Raw genomic sequence first — 25,718 nt, forward strand, 5'->3', positions numbered from 1 at the left:
CTTAGAGACGAGAAACAAAGAAAGGAGAAAAAGTTGACAGTTCTGCAGCGTCAGGTGAGTATTCTGATTGAAATCCATTTAGCTAGAGACCACAAAAAAGACAAGAAGGCTTCACAGGAGAGGGAGAAACAAAGGCAGAAATCCTGAGAAGTACGAACAGCTGGGAAATGGCAAAAATAGTCATTCTTTTTAGTGCTGTTCACTTCAAATGTAAACTTACTTATAGCATGCATGGAAAGGAATTAGCTCCAATCTTGGCCAGCTAAAAGCAAATTAACATTTGGGTGACAGCCAAATACATGAATATACAGCAATACCCCCCTCCTACATCTTTTGTATAACCAAGAGGCTGCAGCCAGCTGTGAGTAATGAGCCGTATCCTTGGTGTGTGCGAAGCTTTCAGTGTGTTCAGAGCCTTTGTTTGTGGTTATGTGTGTGCAAGTGTGAAAGCATGCTGACATGTGTGCCTGCATGTTACTTTATACATCTCAATAAAATCTAATGGAAAGAGTGGACAGAGTTGGTCTTAAGAGCAAAGAGGCGGGAGGCGGCTCGTTGAGGGGGTGTCTCCCCAGAAATTAGCCATTCCATCTGAAAGGCTAGAGAAGGGTGCACCCTGCTGCTTGACTGAAGAAGACTATGCCTTGGTCTGACAGAACAATTTATGATGTCACTGTGACTGCAAATTCATAAGTAGTCCTCTTTTAAGTGCTCTGATAAATCTACAGGGCAGGGTCAGCTTACAAAATCCAAACACACGAATCCAACTACGGATGTATGCTCACACACGCCTGCACGCCCCCGCACACACGCCGACAGACAGATGGGATAATTCAGAGCAGAGCACAAAGGAGAAACATACAACACAAGTTATTTGGTGATTTAAGCGTTTCATTGAATACATTTATATGTTTTAATTGACTGGGGAAAGATCTGGCAGTCAGGATCTGGATGTGGACCTGTGGTTCTGGCTATAGGCCATCTGTAGGCCTTCTGGCGTCCTTCCATCAAAGCAGGAGGTGGAACCAAAAGAAATAAAGAGGCCATAAAAAACAAACTAACTTCAGATCCACAATACTAAAGTAGGGATTTGTTTGATTTGTGCTCCGCCGGCATCTTGTGACATAACCTCTGGCTGTGAGAGGAGAGGGGTGGAGAGTGGAGACAAATGTGTGCAAGAGTGATTGATTGCACAGCTCACAACAGCAGTTAGACACAAACGTAGACAAATAACGCATCTGCGATGTCCCCATAACCATCAGCATTACCACTGTGTCAAAGGTAATGCTGGTTTCATCTGCATTATATCATGGCTGCAACTTTGGACTGAAGCCTGGGAAGCAGGTTACAGCGCCTGGTGAGAGGATTTGTACCACTTGAGCTTCTCCACATTTTGTCCCAATTCAACCTACGAGTTTTATGTGTTTTATCTGGATTTTCTGAGAAAGACTAACAAAATATAATAGTTCTAATTTTAAGGTGGACCAGAAAAATAGATGTTTTTCCAATTTTTTTTTTTTACAAATAAAAGGTGTGGTGTGCAATTGTGTTCAGTCCCTCTGAGTCAATACATTGTAGAAACACTTATTGCTACAATTACAGCATCCCCGCAAGACTTCTGGAGTGCATTTCAAAAGCTTTGTACATCAAGAGACTGTAATTTTTAACCATTCTTCTACAAACAATAGCTCAAAGCTCAGTTAGATTGGCTGAAAAGAGTCGATAAAAAGCTATTTTTAATCCATGGCATAAATTTGAATTGGATTTAGGTCTAAACTTTGACAGTACTTTCCTAATACTTGTTAATTCTATCAACTTTTTTCTAAAAAAAAATCCATTGTAGCTCTGGGTATGTCCTTTTACTTTGAGGAGATCACACTAGTTACATGGCTTTTCTTCCATGGATCTGTATTTAGCGGTATTTACTCTAAGATTAAATCACACTCAGGTGGACTCTTTAATCTAAGTATCTAACTTCTGAAAACAATGGGTATGCAGGGGTATCCGAATAAACGGGACTAAAATCAAATGCATTATAAAATTGTCAGATTAATTTTGAAATAAAAAGGAAATACTTTACATTTGTGCACTACGTCCTGTTGGTTTGTGATAAAAACAATTGAAGTTTGTGGATGCAGTTCAGTTGGTACAAGTGCTTTTGCTGAGTAGAGTTTGTGTGCCTACTGCATGATGTGTGACAGACTACATGATGGATGTGCTTTACATACCTTATGACCTGTTCTGGGAAGCGATCAGGGTTGATAGCATTTAACCAGCGTACAACAGGCCTTTCAGGCTGGCGCGGCGCTGAGTCCTTTGAAGCACTATTCATAAACAATCTAGAGAAATTAAAATTGCACACGGCAGTTTTAAAAGACGCTACTTGCAACACACGTCTATTAATGGAGGTCAAACAGCTTTGGAAGCAGAAAGCGTTAAAATCGATTAATCTTTTTTGTTTGTTTGTTGTAGTCTTTTATTCAGTTTGCTTCAGTTTCTTTTGCTATCGACAGACTTCACTCAGCCCACTAATTGGATGATTATTAAGTTTACAGAATTCACCTTAATTCACAACATTTCAGTTACTTAGAAATTAACCTTAATGTACACACAGTACGAACCTATGCACAAAAGATATCGGCGCTGTAACAACTAGGAGGACCGTCAGCAGTTGGTCGCACAGGTTGTGGATTTGGTACGGCCAGTCAGAGCCACCTCCTATTATGGTAATTTCTGAAGCAGGGTTGATCAGAATCACATCCTCTGGACTCTCACTGACACTCCACATGAGGTGTTCCACGTAGAGCAGCACTGCTGTGATGTCACACCTTAAAAACAGAGAGAAACAGAGAAGATGACTTTATGAAAACAGACAATACGCAAGTATGCATATTGTTGCTTCAATCTAAAACTAAAATAGAAAAACGTAATTTTCATTTTACTCCTAGGCATTAAAGTATAGTGTTAGTATTTAAAAATCATGAAGCATTTCTATAATGTGGTCAAGAATTCTTTTTACATCATCTGTTATCTTTTCAGAGACAAGCAATGGTGACCTAACAGAGGCTGATGAAAGTAACAATCGGTGTCTTAGACCTGGAGAAGTTTCAAAATGATACTTGTTTAGTTTTACCTCATAGTTTCCAACTGCCATGAATATAAGGAACATAAGCCAGACTTTCTGTGAACAATCTGCTTTACTTAACTTTACTTAACATTCTGCACATTTTTTTCTCTATTAGCCATAGTTTCCTCATACTTCTCTTACTGTATGTTAGAACTATTTGTCTGGGAATTTCAATTTAAAAGAAGAAAAATTACTGATGTCCACCATCTCTACATCTATCTGTGATCCAGGGATAGTATTGATAAACTCAGACTGAAGCAGTTAGCAAACTCCAAAACTGAGAAAATAGTTGAGATTCACACTTTTGATTTGTGAACATTTTTGATTCAACTCAATTGTTCTGTGTCTGCAGTCGTATGTGTGTACTACAAAGTGTAGCAAAACAATCCTTTGGATAATTACGTTTTTATAGTAATATTTGTCTTTGTCAGGTTCTGAATGGTTGCAGTGATGAACTAAGGGTGCACCAACAGCAGATTTCTGGCAGATCACCAATTTTTAAAAAGTCTGACCTACAGATTTTGATTTTGGCTGTTGCTGAGTTGTTTTTGTCTCAAATATAAAATCGAAACCAAATTTTAGATCCATGTTACTAATCAAAGTAGGTAATAGAAGGTATGTAAGGGATACAGGATATGGAATTTGTGTTAGTTTAATTTCACAATTTTTTCTAGCTATTTTGTACAATATCATTAAAGGAACAGTTCAGATTTTTAAAGAGAGGTTCTAAAGAGTTATCGGCAGGTGACATTTTACCTGCAGTAGATAACAATAGTCAGTCTAATTTGTTTCTTTAGAGATAAAGGTAGTGAAATTTACATAATGGAACAAGTATGTAACAAAATCACACAGATTTCATACATTTGGTTGAACTCAACTCAACAGATTCTGCTACCCAAGGGTTTATCCATTAAAACTCAACATACTTTATAATGCAGTGCATTTGTCGGGGTATTGATTTTGTTGTAGCGTTGTTTATATATTTTTTCAAAATACCTGATCTGCAAGTGTCTCTTGTACGACGCACGGACTCTGGAATATCGTCGCACCAGCAACTGCAAAGTCTCTGCCAGCACATATCCCAGCACATCCTTGGCTAGCTCTGATGGAAGAACTGACCACAGGTCACTGCGAAGTCCACACAGGAAGTAAAACCACATCTGCAGTGCGAAGGAACACCGCTCTCCCTGCGAAGGAAGAAACATACAGGAGGGAGGGGGCTACAGCTGCATATATGATATAATGTGGACACAGAGAGTGGAGCAGAAACACAGTAAAGATAAATATAGAAGGAGCGAAACTGCAGGCAGGGAAGGAAAAGAGACTGGTCTGTCATCACCGGGATGTCGTAGTGGTCATGCCACCTGCACTCTGCACCTGGGTTTCTTCCCCCACTGGGAATATAGCCTGCTTTAAAATCACGATCTCATGAAAATCCCAACAGTTGCACACCTGCAACTTCCAGAAACACTCACACTTACAGAAAGGGCCAGGGAGATGAGATCAATCAAATAATGCTAAAGATAGAAATGATGCATCAGAATTGGAAAGAACAAAGGCAAATATGGATCAAGAAGGATTATTACCCAGGAATCCTGTAGCTTTGTCATACATTTATTAAAGATGTCTTCAGTTTTCTTTACGCCTGTTCCCCAAAGCTCAGCATACTGTATTTACCCTCCAGCAACAAACTGATGACGAGTATGGGAGTGCTACTAAGTCATCCAAAACTCCCCAACTACCTCCTGTCTACATCTCAATGGCCACTGAATTCCCTCACACATCCTCAAATTCTACCTCACCTTTATATATCTTCCTTTTCTGGTCATTTCACTCAATCAATTGTTTATGGGAGTATGGCCTGGATCTTTCTGACTGGCAGCAGTATTAGGCACAGAACCAAAGCAGCCCCATGAAAACACCTACTTTCTCAAAAAGGTTTTAAAAAATCCAATAGCAAGTCTGAACCTGGAATTTTAAAAAAATGTAAAATCCCAGAGCAAGTTAAAAGAAACATTTCTCAAGGCAAAAATGTAAAGATTTAAAGCAAACCATACTGTGAACAGATTCTGAGAGAATAGGAAAACTCTTGAAGGAAAAGACAGGAAACCTCTGGTAAAGTTCCAGCAAAACAAACCATCATCCAACTCTGTTCAATAAAGCTACCTATATTTGAGAGCAGCTTGGAAATCATTTCCATGCTCTCTCGCTGCATAAAGAATTCAACAGAAAAAGCATAAAGAAAGAAAAAACATGAAAATGAACTCAAGGAGTTTTCTGAGCAAATGCTAATCTCAGATGGAAAAAAAATGACAGTGGATGTGTTCTTAGTGTTAGACAAAATGGCTTAAAAAATAGCTGGGATAAATGTGCCAAATAAAAGAAAGGTCATCTAAGCTTTTAATAGTGGAAATATTTCTGTGATGTCATGGCCCCAAATTACTTCTAAATATGAAGGAATCACAATCACAATTGTTTTGTTTGCTTGTATTAGTTAGAGACACAATGTCTGTTGGATGAGCAGGTGCACAAAAAAGCCTTGTATCCCAGCAAAGAGTGTAACTACGGATTCCAGAGTTAGAGTATGTTTTTGTCTTAGCTATGAAATACCGTAGGATTTTATACTGCCTATCAATAAAAAAATATCTATGTTGGCCCATTTAAGCTACTGTACCTTCTATCAACATTACAACCTGGGGAAAACCTGGATGTTTGGAGACATCTCCTGTAATGTGAAGAAAATAAGTGAAAGTTTTTGACCATAATGGTCATTGTTACATTTGTAAGAAAAATTAGGGAATTGCAAGCCAGAAAATTACATCCAAATTGTGAGGTAAGCTGGTGGTAGCATCATGGAGCGGGGCTTTCTGGCTACATGTCGGACTGGTGTCCTTCACATAACTGATGGCAACACATGGAAATAACCCTATGTGAAAACATTAAATAAAGTCTCAAGATACCAGCCAAGATGTTAAAGCTTGGGGGCTAATGGCTATTCCAAATGGATCCTAGCATACTCATAAATTACTTAGGAAATGGCTTAAGAACCAAGCCACCATTTTGGATCGGACATCACAAAGTTCAAATCTCAGAACCTTAGAAAATTTGTGGGCAGACCTGATAAGGCATAAGAGAGCAAAAAGGGCAACAAACTCTTGTATGTCGGTTCTGTCAAAAAGGAATTGGACAAAATTACAGCAAACCTTTACTGTAATTTCGGTATGTTTCTGGTGAAAAGATACCAGAAACATATGATCCAAGTCATACATTTAAGGATTCTGTCAAATGCTAAGGTTATGTATGTGAATTTCTAAGTTGAGAAAAAAATTTTCATTATTCTGGTGTTTAGCAAATAGAAAAGAAAATAATGGCTCCGTGTGGTATTTTATACAATATGAACACAAATAGTTTCAACTTTAATTCAATTTTCAGTTTTTTACTTTTCATTTTCTTCAGTTATGTTTGATGCATCATAATTATGATTTTGTTTGTTTTATAGTTTAAATGCTTGAAATAAAAGTTACCTTCGATAAAGTTTTACACTACTGAATGAATCATATCCTGTTTTTTTTCTATTTCAGCTAACGCAAGTTAGCTATTTTTTTAACAAGTCAGGTAAATTACAGAAAACAAATTACTTTTCTTACAAGACTGAGACCAAGTTGGGGAGCTGAGAATAAAATACACATGGAATTTCAAAAGCTCCCCCTCCTTATTTTTGAATTAAATCACTATTTGGCTGTAAAGGCTCTGAAGGCCAAATCATGTCATAAAGACATAAGCCAAGCTCATATTTTATACTCTCTTTGACCCATTTAACTGACCTCAAACATATGTTGCAATTTTAGTGTTGCATATTAAAAAAAATTTTCATGCCAATAACAATTCATATGGGTGTGGGTGCATAAAAATGAAACTAAAAAAATGGTGTGGCTGGAGACAAGGTCTCTCTAGAGCAGAACTATGATGTGGAGAAGCCAAAGTTGTTGCAAACCCTCTTACATACATCCATCCGTACAGATGCAGTTGGGGGTGGTTGAACAAAAGCACACACCTGCACACAGCAGGCCTGTCTGACACCAGTGACCCCAAGAAGGAGGAAGGAACAAAGGGGAGGGAATCAGGATAAAGGAAGAAGGAGAGGCGAGGTTTAGATTGGTTTAGGGCATAAAGGCACTGGAGTTCCAGGGCCCCTACGCTGTTTCCAGACAGTCCCAGTGTAGACTGCAGACTTCAGACAGCCGAATCCCTGGAGCCCCCAGGGCAGCATGGAAGCCACAGATGTTCTTAGGAAGCTCAGAGTATAACACTCCGACAGAAGAAGGAGAGTGGGAGGTAAAGGTGTGTTGTGGGAATGAAAGGAAGAGGCAGGAAGGCTCTGGAGTAATAATTCTATAGTTTCCTACAATCTGCAGAACAGGCACACAGAGATATTTCCAAAGCATAAACCTGGAATGGTGCATAAAATGTCAATCTAGAGGTAAATCAAGCTAAACGGACAGGAAATTGATGTAAACTTCACACCTCGTAGAAGGGTTTAGGGTCAGCCCAGTCATGACTCTCTGCATCCTGAAGAATACAGGTGAGGCAAACCTGGATGCAGTAGCTGGTCAGCTGCTCTCTTAAGGCCTCCACTGCCTCCTGGTATCTCTGGATTGGTAGCAGAGTCAGGGATCTGATCAAAGAAGAAGAAAAAAAAAGCTTGAGAAATGCAACAAACAAATCTATATTGTACCAAGTGTTGACTTATCCTAGACGTTCACAACAAGGTTTATTTTCCCCTTAAAAACAGTTTAATGGAGGGATAAGTGGCCTACAAACACTCAGACAGACAACGGACTATAGAGGGAATCTACAGAGACTACAAGAGATATGAGATACTCTACTAAAGTTACCACACAATTTAAGGACGCATTGCCAACCAGTGGTAATTAAACATGTTTATAAGTCACCTTAATTTTTTGAGGACTTCCAACTTAACAATACTGTTTTAATGACAAAAGTAAATGATAGGTAACTAATAGCAGCTATCCGTGGTGTCATTATAGTGTCCTCTATTAGGGAGAGATTGAAAGATGGAAACTGAAGAACCTGTTGGGTAAAGCTTACCTACGAAGCAGGAAAGAGAGTCAGAATATTTTCAGAAGATGAAAGTTTGGTGACTGCTGCACATGTATTTCTGTGCATTGGCACACATTGCAACTGCTACCCAGTAGAAGCCTGCTGCAGGCAGGGACTGAAATCACATGTGGCAGGTATAGCTGAGAGAAGCAGAGGATTGGAGCTGCAACTCATTGGATTCTGAAACTTCTAACTTCAGTCTCTTGCAATGGCACATACAGTTGAAATAATAGTACAAATCTGATTTAATTAAGAGAAGTGACTGTGCATCAACAGATTAAGAATTTTACCAAAAAGGAAAGCCATCGTTGCTATGAGTGAAAATAAAGATGTTGCCTCGATGGGAAGATTTGTACAATTTCAGACTATTTGCTTTATGGCAACATAAACAGAAAAATAGGTGGATGATAATAAAAGACTATTTTCACGAAGTTGTAGATTTACTGATAAACTAACCTGATTAGGACTAACTCTACAAAGGACTTAAACATTTTCAGCAAATTTCTGGAAGTCTTGCAAAATATGAATCCACAAGATGTTGATTGGGAATATTAAAAATATTCCAAAGTGGAAGTTTTCATTGGTATTTATGGGAAATAACTGTAAAATTGGGGTAATTAAAACATACTGTATCATTTCCAAATACAAATATAACATTTGGTTTTTCTATCAGTGGACATCAATACAACATTTGCAAGTTAAACATGGACAACATACATTTAACATATTTAGCTAATAATGTAATCAAAACTTTAGGCAATCCACATGTTCAGCCATGTGGCTTTAATAGTCGTGAGCTCTGGTCTCAACATAGTAGGGTTGTAGAAATCATCTGTGCACATGATGGAGGAATGCACCGTGCATGTAGAGGATGTGACCTCATTACGCCTGTTGTAAGCACTGAGCTATATGAATGTAACGGAGGGATAGCATATATTGAATTGCATTTGCATGCAATTTAATTGTTTTGGTCCAGTTTGTGCTAGCAAATTTCAAACTCTTTAAAATCTAAAGGATTAAAGGATAAAAACTTTACTATTTTAATTTCGTTTTGTTCCCATTTATTCCAGTGAATTCCAATAGACGTCTATTGAAAGTTTTCAACTTCCTGGAATTTCACAACTAAAGTTACGACGCATACAGAGCAACACAGCAGCTTATGCATAATTCCTTCTCATGTCACGTCAACAGACTCACTCACATGAGTACACCTGCTTCTTACATTTTAGCGGAAGCCGCACTTGAATCCTTCAGCATGACATTGTAATGCTCTAGTCGCTGTTGCACATAAATGCAGGAAGCAAGCAGAGCAGGCAGGTTCTTCAGGGGTGCAGAGGACGGTACCTCCAGGGCCCTCTCCTGCAAACGGCCCAGCATGGCAAATGCTGCTCTGCTACAAGCTTCCACAAAGCTTGATCGCACCCCCAGGAGAGAAGTGTCCCTGCAGGCTACTGCCAGTGGCAGCAAAGCATCGAGCTCAATCAGAATTGCTCCACAGAACTGTGGGGAAAGAGAAAAGGCAAAGACAAGACGAGATCAGAACCAGAAGTGAAATCCGTCAGTAGACAGGAGGAAAAACCTGGAAGAGACTTCGTTTATAAGGCAATGAAAAGCATTTTGCAGGGATAATTTGAATATTTAATAGGTGGGGGACTGAGAGTACTATTAGTCATGGGTTTATCTTGAGAAAAATACTGAAGATTGAATGTGCAGAACACAGACATTGGAAGACATGGCCTCAACAAAATGCTTAAGACTACATTTGCATGTCAGTCTTACTCCACAACAGAGCGCATCGCATTTACCACAATCACAGGGAATCGTTATAGCATGTAGAACTAAGTAAGAGAGCCGAACTGAGAGCAAATGATTGGGTAATGTTTGATGACAAGCTACTGTAGCTTTAGAAATTATTACCTGGTGATTCTTTAAGAAACTTCTGATTTGGAGCTAGGCTGATCAAAGTTTTCAAAAAGGTTTAGTGAGTGTGCCTATTACAGGGGTGTTATGGTTTTTATAGACCCTAATATTTTTAATGAAGTTCAGTGTTTTAATTTATACAGTTGAGCTTAGTGTGAAAACTATTTCACAAAATTTTCACAGCGATGGCAACATAGTAGTTGTTGTGTTTAGGGTTTATATCAAAGGAGTATTATTATTTGATGTTACCCAGAAACGGTGCAGCTACACATGGTCCAAACCTATCAAGACTCAAGACTCCTACTGAAATGCATAGCTTTGTGGTAAAAACAAAATAAAAAAGATGAATCATTACAATTTAATTTCACTGCTAATATGATATTGTGTGCAATTTAGGAAAAATAAATGTCTATAAGGAGAAAAGGTTTTAAATATGTCACATTTAAGTGTATGGTTTGTTAAGACACCTTTAAAGCTTTCAGTTGTCTTGAAGTCAGATTTGCAATTAATTATAGTGAATCTGATTAGAAGCAAAGAGAGTCAATTTACTTATTTGAGCTTTAGCAAAAAGGCACTGATAGCAGAGTGCTAAGGGATAAAAAGCATCACAGGGTATCGGTCAGATGATAGTGCAAGAAAGTCAGAATGCTGAACTTCAGCAAACCTTTAGCTTAAAAGTGTAAATCTATTTCTACCCATCAATTTCCCATTGCTGCTTAGTCCTTGGAGGATGGTGGGAAAGTTCTGTTTCTCCAATGAGTGAGAAACAGGGTCCACGGTAAATAGGTTGTGTACCATTATGCAATCAGGCTATTGGAGAATGTAATTTTTTATATTTCTTATCTATACTTTGTATTTGTTTATCAGTTGAACTGTAAAGAAATAACTGGAAATAACTTTCTACTTTAGAAGTAGAAAGTTATTTGAAAAGCTTTATTATGATTTCATTGTTTTCAAGTCTCAAAAACTTGAGACTTGAAAACTTGAGACAGAGTTCACTTGAGAGATCCACTGAAAGTGATATTGTAAAAGGCATACTAGTCTAATCAATCAGCCAGGAGTAGGATGCACTATCTTTACTTGGTACACTGTCATTTCAGAACTACAGAATATATAAATAATTTTCAAACTTTCAGCCTTTCTACAGAATTTTCAGAAAAATCTCATCCACACACACAAAAACACACGCACATAAACACAAAACAATCACAGCATCGCATCTCTGCTGAACACAGGCTTAAATTTTAACTAGATACGATCAAATTCTGGAATCCCATCAGGACTACTGCAGCAAGGTGAAACAGGCTATAACTTTTCAAGTGCTAGTTAGGGTCTGCTTGGGCTCCCGGCATAGCGAAGGAGACAAACGAGCACCTCAGGAGAGACTGAAGAGCAGAAAAAGGTGTATTTGGTGATATAATTGAGAGCTCACATTAAACTGAGGAGGATCTAGAGAATTAAGGTCCATCCGCAGGTCAAATTGCTGCTGCTTTGAAAATGAAGTTGTTTGTTATTCATTTGTCTGACGATTAAAAGAAACTGCACTAAGCCTGTTTATTTATTGACACTAAGGTGAGTCTATATAAAAAAGGAAGCACGGAGGTATGAAAGTATGAATAAAAAAAACTGCGAGATATTGATCCAGATTAAGTTTTTCAGCTAGCAACACAATCTTGAGTGTCTTCTCTTTACAGTCGCGTGAATTTCTTTCAAGGCCGGCTTTATTGTATGCAAATGCATGCAAGTATAACCTTTGGGCTGGAAGGCTCTCATCTTTGAAGCGTTGACCTACACATAAATATGTTGTACAGGTCCTGAGCAGGAACAAATTTTGACACTAGTTAGGAATCAAGAGACACTAATACACACAAAGTAGGAGGATTTAGGAGGACAAAGGTGAAAGAAAGAGGGAGGAATCTGGATGTGCGAAGTGTAGAAGAAGGTTTTTGGCAGCAGAGCAGTTGAAAGGAAGAATGTGAAACTTTAAAGACATTTTAGGTGGAGCTCCCAGAAAAGTTTTTTTTTTTAGCGATTTTGAAACAGGAAAGAAGATGAAGAGAGGCTAAATCAGCAGTGTCAGTAAGTATGCGGCTGTTCAACCTCAAACACTGGAGATTTTTGGTGGTGTTACTTCTTAAGTCCAGTTTTACATCACACTCTGGTTTTGGGCCTCAGAAAATTCAATCTCCTGTGTCTGTTTCACCTCTTCTTACCTTTCCCAGGCCCTCTTTTCTCATCCTTTGGTCATGTTATCGCTCCTATATCCTTCTTAATGCTATAGCCACTTTCCCTTTGTGATTTGCCCCTCTATCATTAGTAAACCCTCAATTTCCCCCCATTGAATACCTTTCTCCACACATCATCTAACCCCCATAATATCAACCACACCAGTTCTTGGTTTCTTCCTGTCTTTCTTTTGTTCCTGGAATCCTCCCCTCCAGTAATACTGATCACTCTTCCCCAGACCCTTTCTGATCCAGGGCGTCATCTGTGTCAGACTCAAACTATTTGAGCTTTCTATTATAGAGGGAGCTTTCTACGGGAGCTACAAAAAGCATTAATCTCTCTGGTTCGGGCGGCTGTGTGTAAACCCGTATTGTTAAGTCTGATAGTATTAAAGAAGGATGAAGGGAACAGACCCTCCTCAGGGGAGGCTTTATCCTGAGGTTACTTGTGCACAGCATTAAGCTATAAACTAGACCTTGGTGTGTTTTTCTGTTGAGTAAATTTGAGAAGCTAAACCAGGATTCTGCGGATGCAGTATGATTTAACAGATTACTGGAGAAAGAAACAAAAGAAAACATCAAGAGCATTTTTCAATGAAAGTGAGACGTAACTTCACATAACTAAACCTTATTCTTACAAAAGAAAAACTGCAAAGTCCAATACGTATTTCCAAAAGGGGATGTTTAATGCTGCCTAGCCCTAATTCTGTGAAATTTTATAATTTTATTTTATAGTATGAACTAGTAGAGAGGATGAAAACTATAAACGATGAGCACCACAAAAAAAAAAAACTGTTACATAAATCAAATTTTTTACAAACTCGCAACTGCTCCATCAAAATGTCATAAAACAGACTGAGGTGCTGAAAGAATGAAGAATCTTTACGAGAATACCTTTGCTGTCATTTTAGGAGTGTCTCTCTCTGAGCCTTTGTAAAAGAAGTCTTCTTTAAGATGTTCGTTGCTGACAGAGAAGTCAGCGATGGGGCTTATGGTGACCAAGGTGTGTCCCGAAGAATGCAAGACCTCTTCTTGCTGTAGATTCTTGGCACAGACGTCATCCAGCACCACTTTAACACAATGCTCCATGTGTGGGACAAGCCTACTAAAAGCTAACCTCCAATTAAACTCCAAAGTCTGGGCCTGAAAAGCAGGAAATGAGCCAAGAGCCAGTAGAATCATAAAATAGGAAGTAGAAGAAATTTTCATGCAACAAACACATGCAAAAGTCTCACCTCTGGGGTGTGAAGTTTGTCTACGGTGGGTTTCCTGCCATCTGTTGTCGAACTTGAATCCTCCTTAGACTTTTTCAAAATACCTAAATAATGACACAAGATAGCAACTAACTACAGTAATCGATTTCATATAAAATTAAAATTAAAACTTTCATTTTCAGTTAAAGTATTTTAACAAAAACAATAAACCAACACAGAGCAATGCATACTTTTGAAGTGGACCGAAAAGCCAAAGATGTAACTAAAAATATAAAAAAGATAGAAAGCAATTAAGGCTTCTGCATTATTTCTTTTTGCATTCTGTACAACTATTTATGTTTTTCTTCTGTCTGTGTGTGATTTGTTTTCACTTGTATGTTGTTGTGACAAAGGCTTTTTTCCCACTGTGGGATCTATGAATTCCAAAGAAAAGCAAAGTAAATGGAGGGGCTGCCTGCTACACATTAAACAATAATTTGAGTTCTGGACTTTGGCCTATTGTAACATAGCAGAATACTACAGTATGGGCCGTCGAAAAAGACTTTCATTTTGTTGCTCTTACACAGAGGCCAGACTTATGGAGTGCATTATTTATAGTTGTTATGTTCACATTGATGAGATATGGATCTCTGCAGGTGTTCTGTTGCGCCTTACTCTTTCCATTTTAGGATTGATGGATTGAACAATGCTCAACGAGATGGTCAGAGTTTGGGACACTGTTTTAAAACTCCTCCACACCTTTACACCTCAGCAGTCTTTGGTCTACAATCTGCTGGTGTTTAATTAATGTTCCCTAATACACCTTCACAGAAAAGTTGGATTTCTACTGACCTCAACTCACATTCGGCCAGAGTGTGTTTACTGATTAGGGTACTTCTAAAAGTGAAAGTCGGTTTCACTGAATCTTGTAAAGGGGAACCAAAGTGACAATAGCTGAATTTAAGTCCACATCACATTTGTCATATTTTTGTGACAAATCGTTGCCACATTTGTCATATTTCCAAAAAAAAAAAAAAAATCGAAAAGAGAAAAAAGGAGAGTATAATTTTAATCATTTAAATTTGTTGCTGTTGCAAAATGAGAACAGGTTGAATGGGGTGCAAATACTTTTGCAAGGTACTATATTATATTCACAGGTTGCATCAGTTGAGTGCATTTGTTCTATTCTTTCTACCACTAAACATTATGAAACAAGGACTATATGTGATTAGAATAAACACATGGATGCCAACCTGTATCCTTTTTTCTTGTCTGTGTTTTTAGCTTTGAGAAGGCTGTTGAATTAAGTTAAGCTCTACTGCAAACAGCATGGAATGGTTCTAAACTCTAGCTTTACACTTTCTACAAATAGCTGAATTTACTACAAAGACCATAGACACACCATGTTGTTTACGTTAAGCAAAGCTATTTAAGCTGTGAATTTATTTTGGGGCCAGCTAGTGGCTACATGTCAAACTGCAATTTAAGCACCACTAAGCTGAGCTGACCTGTTTCTTTTTTTTCTTTCTTTATTTTTAGTCCCAGAGGTTAAAAAAACCATGATGACCACAGAACGACTGCCCATGTCTCAAAGGAAGCAGAAATAATTTGCTAATAGATGTGTCTCTACAAGTCCGAATCTGAGATTTAGATTTGATTTGAACCCAGATCTTGGCAACAATGCACAGGGTAATTCCATGAGAGGTGATTGTGTCGATTTGTGTAGGGACTGCAGCTTGTAGGGAAGCTGTGGTGAATAAAAGTGCACAGGATGTTGAGTTGGGTTTCAATTAAAAAGCATGAACATCAAGGCCATAGTTTCCTAATCGGAAAGCGAAGAGTTAGACCCCAGGCGAGGCAATTTAGCCGAACAAGACCGTACGCAATGGAAGAAGGAGGAAGCGGCAGGCACATCACTTTTTGACCTTTAAGCTCATCTGATGAATTTCTGGTAATTAAGTCGTTTGATTGCTTGGAATTAATGATTTGGATAACTGCCCTTTAAAGGCTGTTTACCTCTCTGTAAATTGAGCCTTTCCGCAAGTCTTGTTTTTGTAAATGTAACCTTTATGGAAATTACTCCACGCACCAAAAGCTTTCATTTAACATCTCTGCAGTGGCAGTTCAAAGGGGAAAGAGGAAACGGATACTAAAGGCCTGTATAAGACCCCAGATAATACCAAACTAATAAACACTTTTTTCCAGACTTTATGGTGGAATTAGCAAGGAAGTGCGTGTTGATGCAGGCGTGTGTGCGTGTGTTTCTGCCTGGAGGAGAGACACATATACTGGACTATAGCTTTAGATATGGAAATGCAGAGATCATATATGAAACCTGGCAACACTTACACTAACACTTGTGTTGTAGCGGATATTGTAAAGGGCAATATCCCTAAAGGACAAAGATACAGGTGCGTTTTAGAACAAAAATTTACATGCAAAATGTAAAAAATAAAGTGAGCACTTGTATTCAGCCTTACTGAGTAGACATTTTATAGAAACAGATTTTGCTCCAATTACAGCTGCAAACATAAAGGGAATATCACTCTTCCAGCTCTGCACAGCTACACATTGAATACGTTTACACTTTAAAACATTTTATTTGTAAATGTAAACTTTGTGCTGGTGTATTCTGTAATATTTCAATTCAATATATTATGATGGATTTCATTGGTTGTGGTTGTAATGTGACAAAATGTGGAAAAGGTATAGAAGATATAAATTCCTCTGACACAGCAGAGTAGGTTAACATAGATTTTTAATGAGTTGCACCTTTTAAAGTTGGAGTGTCTCCTGTGCAGTTTATGAAGGTGATGTTAGTGACCAGCTCCCTCACATCTCTCTCAAAGCCTAGCAGGATGCAAGCCAGCTGAGTTAATGCCCTCAGTTGGTGGGAGGTCAAACTGAAGCTCCTGCTTTTCAAAGGAAGCTCCATTGGTGCTGTGAAAGAGATACAAAGAGACAAAATGTACCTTGTTTGAGGTCACAGATGAGTTGTAGACATAGAAATTTAAAACAGTTTAATGTTCACAAAGAGAAAATAGTTGATTTTTGCTTTTAACACAGCCTTCTTTGCTAAAAGGCATTCATCAGCAAACACTCTGTCAGAAGTCCCTCTTTGCATGTGACACCTTTTCTAAATATTGACCCATTCATGTTTTCCTCTTACACAGTGTAAACAAAGAATACAGAAAAGAAAATTATGCAAAACTTTGCTTCCTGTGAAGTCACACTTGCACAACCTTCCCTCCAAGCACAAAACTTTTTTTTTTCCTCTTCCTAACCCGCAGATGACCCCCTCGGCAAATATGGATTTCCCATTTTGGAGGCTGCCAAAGCCATCACCCGGGGGATGTTCCGCATTAAGCCGGAGAATGGGCGGCTGGGAGATGTGTTGCCATACGCTGAGACACATGCACAAATACTTTTGTGAGTCCGCCTAAATGAGCTCTGCAACTGCAAAGGCATTTGGGAAAGGATGAGCTCAGTATTAGCCTTGACTCTGAAAGCACAGAGATGATTGAGCACTGAGATGGAAAGAAAAGGGAGGAGGGGGGGTCTTCTTTTCCAATAACAGTGACATTATTGCCTTTGGATCCTAACGTAATTTTGCTATATTGTTAAACAAAATCTGACAATATGACAACAACATTGTCCCCAAGGATGTCTGGTTTAATCATGCATGAAGTTTGATTCAGAGTGTTGTGTCTGGGCACTTGTGTATGTTTTTATGAGTATTAATGAGTGTGAGTCACTGAGTTTTGTGTGTTCATGTCTGGGGCGTCCACACACGCTTGTTTATGTGCATGCAATGTGGGTCATTATGAGCAACTTGATTTGTAGACATCTCCACACACATTTGCACATGTCAGTCTTGCAAGATAATTGTCCACACCGCGACCAAACTCTGTGGTCACCATAAAATGTATTCTAACCTCAAGATTGTTTGTGAATGTGCCTACATGTTTTTGTGTGCAAGTGTGCACAGATGCATGCATGAAATCGCAGGTGCATAGCCGTGTAATTATGTGGGGTGTGTTTAAATGTGTGTGCTTGTATTTGTGTTTGCATGTAATTAAGCTCCATGGGCCTCCAGTTTCTCTGTAATGGGTTCCAGTGGGAGTCTGGGTTAGAGAGACTACCTCCTGCTGCATGTGTGCATGCGTGACCTGGTTGACACTCTGGTGTCAGCCTCGTTCCCAGACTCGCACTTTGCACACACGCACCACCAGGCTTGTCTATTTCTGAAGTCGCCGTCACATCAAGAGCTTCCGATGCTCAACGTGGGAGAAAAGTGAAACTGCAGACGATTCAAAGGAAACCTTGTCAACCAGACAGAAAGGGACACATTTGGGAGATAGCCAGTGGATTCTGTAAAAGCTATCTCTACAGCCCTCCTGCCCCCAATCTCCACCTTCTCCGGGGTGTTCATCTGAGCACAGCAACTATTACCTTCCACTTCATCTGGAGCATCACCTTTTCCCGGCCTCTCTCTTCTCTCACCATCCATTCTACTCATTCCATCAACCTGTGACCCTATAACAGTTTCACTCGCTCACTAAGTCAACTCTAAATAGTGACACATGACCTTGGCGTTTAGCAGTGCTGGGCATTGTCTTTCATTGAGGCTCTTTCCCAACAAGCTAGATAGGTATTTATAGCCACCTCCCTAGCCAAATGGGCCTACAGCCATAGCACTGTAGTACATAGCCATCTAAACCCCATTATACCTTTGTCACAACAGTGAGATCAAATGGAAGCTCCCATAGCCACTTGATGGAGAGGGTGTGCTTAAAAGCACCCAGGTGTGTCATATAGCAAAGTACACTGCAAGTCCCACAGAGCAGAACAAGGAGGGGGCACCGGCAGGGGGAAGAGTTCAACTGAAGGTCAACGTACTGGGAATCAATAAGGGAGAAGCTGCTGCTGAGAACGAGGTAAAAATTATATGTTTATACAAGAGATCATCGGCAGCACATTATGGAGAGATGGTCTTCAAATCAGAATGATAAACTGAAAGCCTCGTCACTGATTGCTTACAAAAAGAAGCATACGCTGCACATCATTCAATAACATGTCAGAGTGCAGGTTTTGCATGGGACATTAAAAAAAATAATAGTAATGTAATAAAAAACATTCAATTTTGAAGGGGAGCATTTTTACTTAGTACTTGTTAATAATGGCAAGAGAATAGAAAAAAAACAAAAAACAAACAGAGCAAGCACTTTTGGCGAGCCATCCATCGTCTCCTCGTCTCTGTGGGTTCCACCAGCTCCACAGCCACACACGCACACACAGACTGGTCCTGACTGGCACGAAACAGAGAGAACAGAGGAAGGAGAAGATCCAGGAGAAAAAGAAAAAAAGAAAAAAAAGAGGGGTGGTGGTGGCGGTGGTGGTTAGGGATGAAAACACGGGGAAGCGAAGGAGGGGGCGGGATAAGGGAATTCCCTTAGCAGTTGTTATTGATTCCGGTGTTTACGGGCGAATAGTTTAGTGCCGTTTACAAAACAGAACAGATGCAGCCAGTGAGCAAAAAGGTAAACAATTGCTGTGTGGCGGGCTGCCAAATCCCCAGTCTGATGTATTAAACTCACGGTGAAGAGCATTTCCCCTTTGGCTGCACTTATTGCCACTTCATTTCCTCTTCGCTTGCATACACACTCCCTCTTCTTGCCATCGCTCCTCTCCTCTGCGTCTTTCTCTCTTCCCCACTCTCTCTCTCTTTCTGGTTTAACAGAGGAAAAAATACAAAAGGAACAAGGATGTAGGGTGCTTTTTTGCCGTCTGGCTATTTTCCGTCCTACTCTGACCCAGGAGGCCTAACAGAGCCATTAGTAGGGGGAATTGCATGTGTCTGACATGGCCGAAAACCAATTATTAGACACTTTCTAGCAAATGATGCCCAACTCTTTGGGGAATGAGCAATCATGCAATAATTTAGCCAGTGATTTAATTTCTCTCCAGCACGACATATCTCACACTTGTCCGCTGGCCTTCATTTTCCCCTTTTTCTCCGTCATTCTCTGAGCAGTACAAATGAAACCATCTGAGATGTGGTTTACATCTTCCTTGCCACATTGTCCAACTGGACCAGTCCATTGCCACCCAAAGATAACGTCATAAAATGTTATATCATCAGGCATGGTTTTACGGAACTCTCGCTAGAAAAGATGTTAGCATTATCCAACATTGTCACATAAATGTGAAGTGGAAGAAAAATTACACATAGTTTTTATTCATTAGAACAAATCTGAAGACCTAAAGAGTGTGGCATGCATATGTATAAGCAAGCAAAATGATTTTTGCTTTTTTTATAATATAGCTTTTCTTATGTCATTCTTAAATAAAGGTAGGATTAATGTAGGACCAACACTCGTCCTGCTTGGCATTTTCTACACCAGATTGATACGTAATCCCCAAACAAAATGTGAGCAAATGTTAACCACTTCACTTTGAACTCTTTAATGAGCCTTGTTCTGATGAGACTTTCCATTTCACTAGATTTGTCAAAACCTGCTGGTTTTCATTGAGAAATTTTTTTACTAACTGGCAATTTATGACCAATCGATTGACTGAACTGACTGGGTTTCTAAAGGATGGAGTAAAAACTTGAAGCGTTGAGTCTATAAAGTGCCTGGAGATTACATTTGTTTTGATAAATCAACAGTGTAGTCAGAAGGAGATCCAGTACGTCTGTGTTATTCTCACGAGGTGCTGGGTAGGGTCATGCGGGAGCCTGAAGCTATGTCTGTGTGCGCATCAGTTTGTCTGTGGGTGGAAAAAGGCTCGGCGCCACTCCAGACCTCCTGCCAGGCCCAGACAGTTAGGGTCCTCATCATCAGTTGCAGCCCACTGCTCACTCAGACAGCCTTATTATGTGAAGACTCCTGCTGTGATTATTCAACATACACCGGGACGCATGCACGCACTTGTAATCACACACCACCACCCAAATGCTTGTCTCTTGGGCTTCTGTCCTCGGGTGCTGTCCAACTGGGCTACAGCGGGGGCAACCCGGCCTTGACAGAAGGAGAGAGTTGCAATATTTGATATCTCAATTAAGCTGCTCTGCCAAGATGGAGGTAATGTTCTTAGTGGTGGCAGAAAGGCACCTCTGCTTTAAATTTGTTTCCCTATTACTCAGAGTATCTGCTTGTGTTTTCACCTCTTGTCACGCTGAATTAATATTTCTCTGGCCTTCTCTGCATACTTGAACTGAGAAGCTGAGATGAAGAGCATGGCAGAATGCATTGTAACGATAGCAGCATTTCATTAAATCCCACTTGTTTAGTGCCCTTGTTCACATTATTGTTTTCAACCCCTCGGCGAATCACGCTCACTCTTCATCACAGAAGTGCAGCCTCCTCTCAATAAGCCATCCAATTTTTTGTCTTTTTGTCGCAGCTTTCTCAATAGAAGGTGCCAAGAAAACCTTCATATCCTTGAGCTGCTCAAGAGCGATACACAAAACCCATTGTGGCCACTCAGAGGATATGGGCAAAAAAGAAATAAATGAAACACATTATACACATTCTCGAGGCCTGCAAAACCTAATCTTTTCTGAGATTTTACTGGAGGCATGATTTAGAGAAAATGACTGCTGACAAAGACATGCATATAACCACAAGCAGGGATAAATGACACAGCTTTTCTCTTTGTGATTAGTAAACACAAGGTTTTTGTGGCAACTTTTTTTTTTCGACACAAGAACTTCTAATTATTTGAAAATGCAGGAAGAAAACTGCATAGGACAAAAAAAAAAACATATTTCATAGTCCCCACACAAACAACTACACAGTGACACACACAAACACCCCCAGACCATAATTATGTGGCAGTATGCGGGTGCACGTCCCTGCCTGACAGTGTGTATAAACTCAGGCAGAGATATGATCTAGTGAGGAGCTGCTCTTATTAAATATTAACAAACGCCATTCCCAAGTAGCCTCAATCCCCATAAGCACCTCCAATGCCAGTCGGTGCCTCAGCCAAGCTATCTCGCGTCACTACAGAACCTCTCTCCCTGCTGAATAGGCTGTGGTGCTGTCTCTGAGAAAGAGTTCAAAGAGTCTGAAAGGGCGAGGAGGTGGGAGGGAGTGTAGTTGTGGAGAAAGCACTTGCAGCACATGTTCTAACCGAATGTCTTTCTTTTTTTTTAATCTATATGAAGCAGTTGCCGACGTCATGTGGCGAAATTAGTGTACCAGGAATTTAAATCAGTGCTATCAAAATAGAGTGGAGCAGAATTTCTCAACCTCGACTTTAACCCCGTGGTCGATTGTTGAGGGGAAATGGTAAGCGTCTACACAGAGAAGTCGATGTGAAAGCTTTTGATGTCTTACAAAAACGGGGATCTGCTAGGCATACAAATGCAAATTACTAATACCATATGGAAATGTAATGGGGCATTTTCAAAAGGGTGGTATTAAATGAGTCTTGATCACACAATTTTTAATGTACTCCTGCGATTAGCAAGCGAGCACACAAACAGATGTGTGAACACACAAAATAGCATCAAAAACAAAGTGAAAATCAAACATACCATCACATGAATATATTAAAATGAGAAGTAACAAATTGTTGGGGTTTTTTTTCTATTAAACATTGCAATTATATTATTTAGCACTTTTCCACTATTTTTTAGCATGTTGCTTTAACACTTTGAAGTTTGGCTTATTTTATCCTGTTCAAATACTAAGGTTTCATCTCACTATCCAAAAACCTGTATGTTGGGTTAATTGGTCACTACAGTATATTGCCATGTGAAAGCCTGGCAATATAAGTCCTTAAGTGCTTGAGACAGACTCTAAACCTAACCCCATCCACCAGGATAAAGAGGGAAATTGACAAAAGTATAAAAACCATTAATTATAACTCAAATATTACATGTTTTGTAATCTAGGTAAGAGTTATTCTTTGCCACATTGGGCATTAAACACCTTACCCAAATTTTGGTTCCAATTTGCTAGTCCAGGACTGGGTTAGCAAATTAACAAAAGTTGGTTTGTCTGTGGGCTGCACAGTGTCGACTTGTCCTTAGGTGTTAGGATGTGTGTGTGTGCATGGTTGTTTGTCCCGTCTGTCTCTGTGTACCCCACCTCTCGCCCAAAACGTTCGCTGGAGATAGGCACCAGCACCCCTCCCAACACAATTAGGGACACAACAGCTTATATACAGTAATTTTTCTCACAGAAGGCCTGAAGAAAATTATGAAATAAAAATGCAGCTTTTTGGACACTTGTCAAGTGTCAAAAACATATTTTAATAGGATGAAAATAACAGCAAAGATTCATCTACTCCAAAATTTATACTTTCAACATTTTATGTCATCTTTGGATTTTTCCATCCACAAATTTTGTTTATTTTACTTATCTCAGGCCCAAAAAAAGAAAAAGAAAAAACTTCCTGTAGTATTCACCATGGCACCATTTCAAACCCTCTTAGAGAGATATACACATGAAGACTTGGACCACCCTCACATTCCCACTTGAACTCAGTGAGGTGCGCTGGTAAAGTCAAGTTTTTGTCTGCTCCGATACACTTAGAGAAGTACAGGAAAATGGGAAAATAAAAAGAAAGAGGAAGGATATGTGAGGGATAGAATAAAAGGAGAAAAAAGATGGAGGTGGTGCAGGGTGGGGTGTTGGGACAATTCACATCTGCCTGCCTTTGAGTCGGTGAGGTTAAAAGAGGAGGCAGATCTTGCTGTGAAAGCTGTTAAATGGTTCAGTGGTTTGACAGTGGCTGATGCGCAGCTCCCCCAGGAGCAAACGGAGTTCCCACCTCTGTACCCCCCAGCAAGGCTCTCATCAAAATATACCTACCGCCTTCCTTTACTTCACAATAAACAATAACACAGCAGGAGCAGAGGGAGGGATCTTAGGAGCCATTGGAGGCTTATGAAAAGAGAATTACTTTCTTTGACACCGTCATAATTGTCTTGACAATTATGTGTGTTGCATACAGTATACAGACAGTAGAGTGTGAAAGCAGATTATGCATTAATGTTCCAGCACTGGCTTTTTAGAGAGCCACGGGCATTTGGAGTGGTTCTTAAGATTCTGCCTTTTTTTTATTTTTTATTTGGAGGAGACTTTAAACATGAACAACACAAAAATGTAATCCCAGTTGTAGATGTTGCGCACACACACGCACACAAACACAAACACATAAGTAAAAGCAGCACAGGCAAAACTGCTCCATTTTACCATCATTACACAGCACGGGTCCCTCGCTCCCTTTGGAGCCGTGTTCTGCCTCCGGTGCTACATTTGACGGTTTGTTGAACGGCACGTAGGTGTGTAGCCTCCGCCGCGTTACGTGATCAAACAGCCCAACTGACGCATGGCCAATTATCCCGGCTGCCTCCTCTCATCTCACGTTTAAGGAGAGGGAAAGTAAAAACCAGAGAGGGAAAATGGGAAGAGAGGTAGGGAGGGAAAGGGGGAGAGAAAAAAAAAAGAAAAAGTGGCGAGGCTGGTGGTATGTTTATCGAAGAATGGCAGATGCAAAAGCACTCCTCTTCCCATTCCGTAGGGAAGCTGGCATGTGTACCCTTTTGAAAAAGTAAACAATGGCTCACAGACTTTTTTTTGTTATTTATTGTGAATCTTTACTCTCAGCAAGTTGTAAATAGGCCAATACGATGCAAACAAAGAAAATGTGAGGGGATCAGTAGTATCAGAAGTGACATGGTGCGTAAGGGTCTCTGCTCTTCTCTGTCAATGTATAAACCCATCACCAAAAGGCTTTATCACAGAAAACTCCCTTTGTGTTACAGGTTAATTCAATAATTTTGAGTATGATTGAAAAGTTTAATTTTAGACATTCAATTCAAGAAGTAAAACTCATTCATAAAAACTGTCACGCTATGATCCACACAATCACAGGGTAGAGTGCTGATTTGACACTAGTCACTGACAACCTTCATAACGAGGGTAAGCCGTAAAGGATCATTGCAAAAGAAGCGCGCTGTTCACATAAAGCTATATTCAATTGTATTAATGGAAGGTTGAGTGGAAGAAAAAGTGGAGAAAGTGTGGTAAAAAAAAGGTGTAAAAAAAAAGGTGTGTAATCAATAGGGATAATCCACAATATTGAGGGAATTGTGAAATATTTGAGGAATATTCACAAGGTGTTGCACAAGTGTTGAACCTCTGAGCCAGAGACAAAGTCACAGGCTCAGACCTAGAATGGCCTGACCTGAAGACCTGCAGTCCTGCTGAAGGCCTCTTTTAAAGCAGCATTGGCTTCCTTAATACTTCATAAAAGTCAAGGGCAGATTATGTTCATAATACACCACACAAATAGAGTCCGAAGCAAAAGAAGCCCATCCCAAGAATTGAGTGCATATAATGTACAGTATATGAATATTCTTTTCATTAGGCCTTAATTTCTGTATTTAAAAAGACCTATTTGAGATTAGGGCTTAGTTTAATCACCAAGGCAAACATAATATGCATAGCATAAGCCTTAGCCTCAGGAACCTCCCTTAGCCTTTGTCTAACAGGGAGGAAAAATGAGGGTGTTAGTAAAATAAAATAAAAATAAAATGCAATTGCGATGGTAACAGCAGTCCATCAGAAAGGTCTTGGATTTAGCACGCTGCATCTGGAGAGCAAAATAAAAAGAGAGAGGAAGGAAATGGAAACTAACCTTTATAAGAGAAAGCAAGAGAGGAGTAAAGAGGGTAGAAATGAAGTGAGAAAAGTGCACATCAGAATAAACAGAGCCACAAAAGCAAACAAGAGAATGACATACATGAAATAAAAAGCAAATTACTCACCTACAGTTGCTCGGGACCTTACAGAGTATTTTTTTATCTTGCTGCTCAGCGCTGTGTTGTCTCTTTGAGCGGTTTCAAATTCTCTCTCCATTTGGGAAGTCATTTCCTGGGTGATGGCACCAAAGTAAGCTACGTTTAAAAAGCCGAGGACGACCTGGGGCTCCACTACCCTTGAAAGGACCTGGAGCTCCTCAGTGAGAGCATGAGTCACGTGTTGGACCACGTTGCAGAAACCCGTCGTTAGTCTGTCGAAGCCGGACTCACCACCTGGGCTGGAGCTCATGCTTGAATGCAGGATACTAAGCACGTACTGCTGTTTCAAACCCTGTACATATAAATTGCAT

The 25,718-nt window shown here is 39.7% G+C and overlaps 1 protein-coding gene across 3 annotated transcripts in view; it reads right to left on the reverse strand.

The window, feature by feature from the left end:
• kiaa0825 (KIAA0825 ortholog) overlaps nucleotides 1-25,718 on the reverse strand; it is a 134,609-nt gene that overhangs the window by 89,885 nt on the left and 19,006 nt on the right. For all 3 annotated transcript variants that reach the window (XM_028033953.1, XM_028033952.1, XM_028033954.1), the window contains exons 6-14: nucleotides 25,375-25,699; nucleotides 16,359-16,526; nucleotides 13,629-13,711; nucleotides 13,288-13,536; nucleotides 9,471-9,748; nucleotides 7,652-7,802; nucleotides 4,124-4,314; nucleotides 2,622-2,828; nucleotides 2,229-2,339 (exon numbers count right to left, since the gene is read on the reverse strand). In XM_028033953.1, the coding sequence (XP_027889754.1) occupies nucleotides 2,229-2,339; nucleotides 2,622-2,828; nucleotides 4,124-4,314; nucleotides 7,652-7,802; nucleotides 9,471-9,748; nucleotides 13,288-13,536; nucleotides 13,629-13,711; nucleotides 16,359-16,526; nucleotides 25,375-25,699 (1,763 nt within the window). The remainder of the gene's footprint in view (nucleotides 1-2,228; nucleotides 2,340-2,621; nucleotides 2,829-4,123; nucleotides 4,315-7,651; nucleotides 7,803-9,470; nucleotides 9,749-13,287; nucleotides 13,537-13,628; nucleotides 13,712-16,358; nucleotides 16,527-25,374; nucleotides 25,700-25,718) is intronic.

Source organism: Xiphophorus couchianus, chromosome 12, assembly GCF_001444195.1.
Source record: "Xiphophorus couchianus chromosome 12, X_couchianus-1.0, whole genome shotgun sequence".
NCBI lineage: Eukaryota > Metazoa > Chordata > Actinopteri > Cyprinodontiformes > Poeciliidae > Xiphophorus > Xiphophorus couchianus.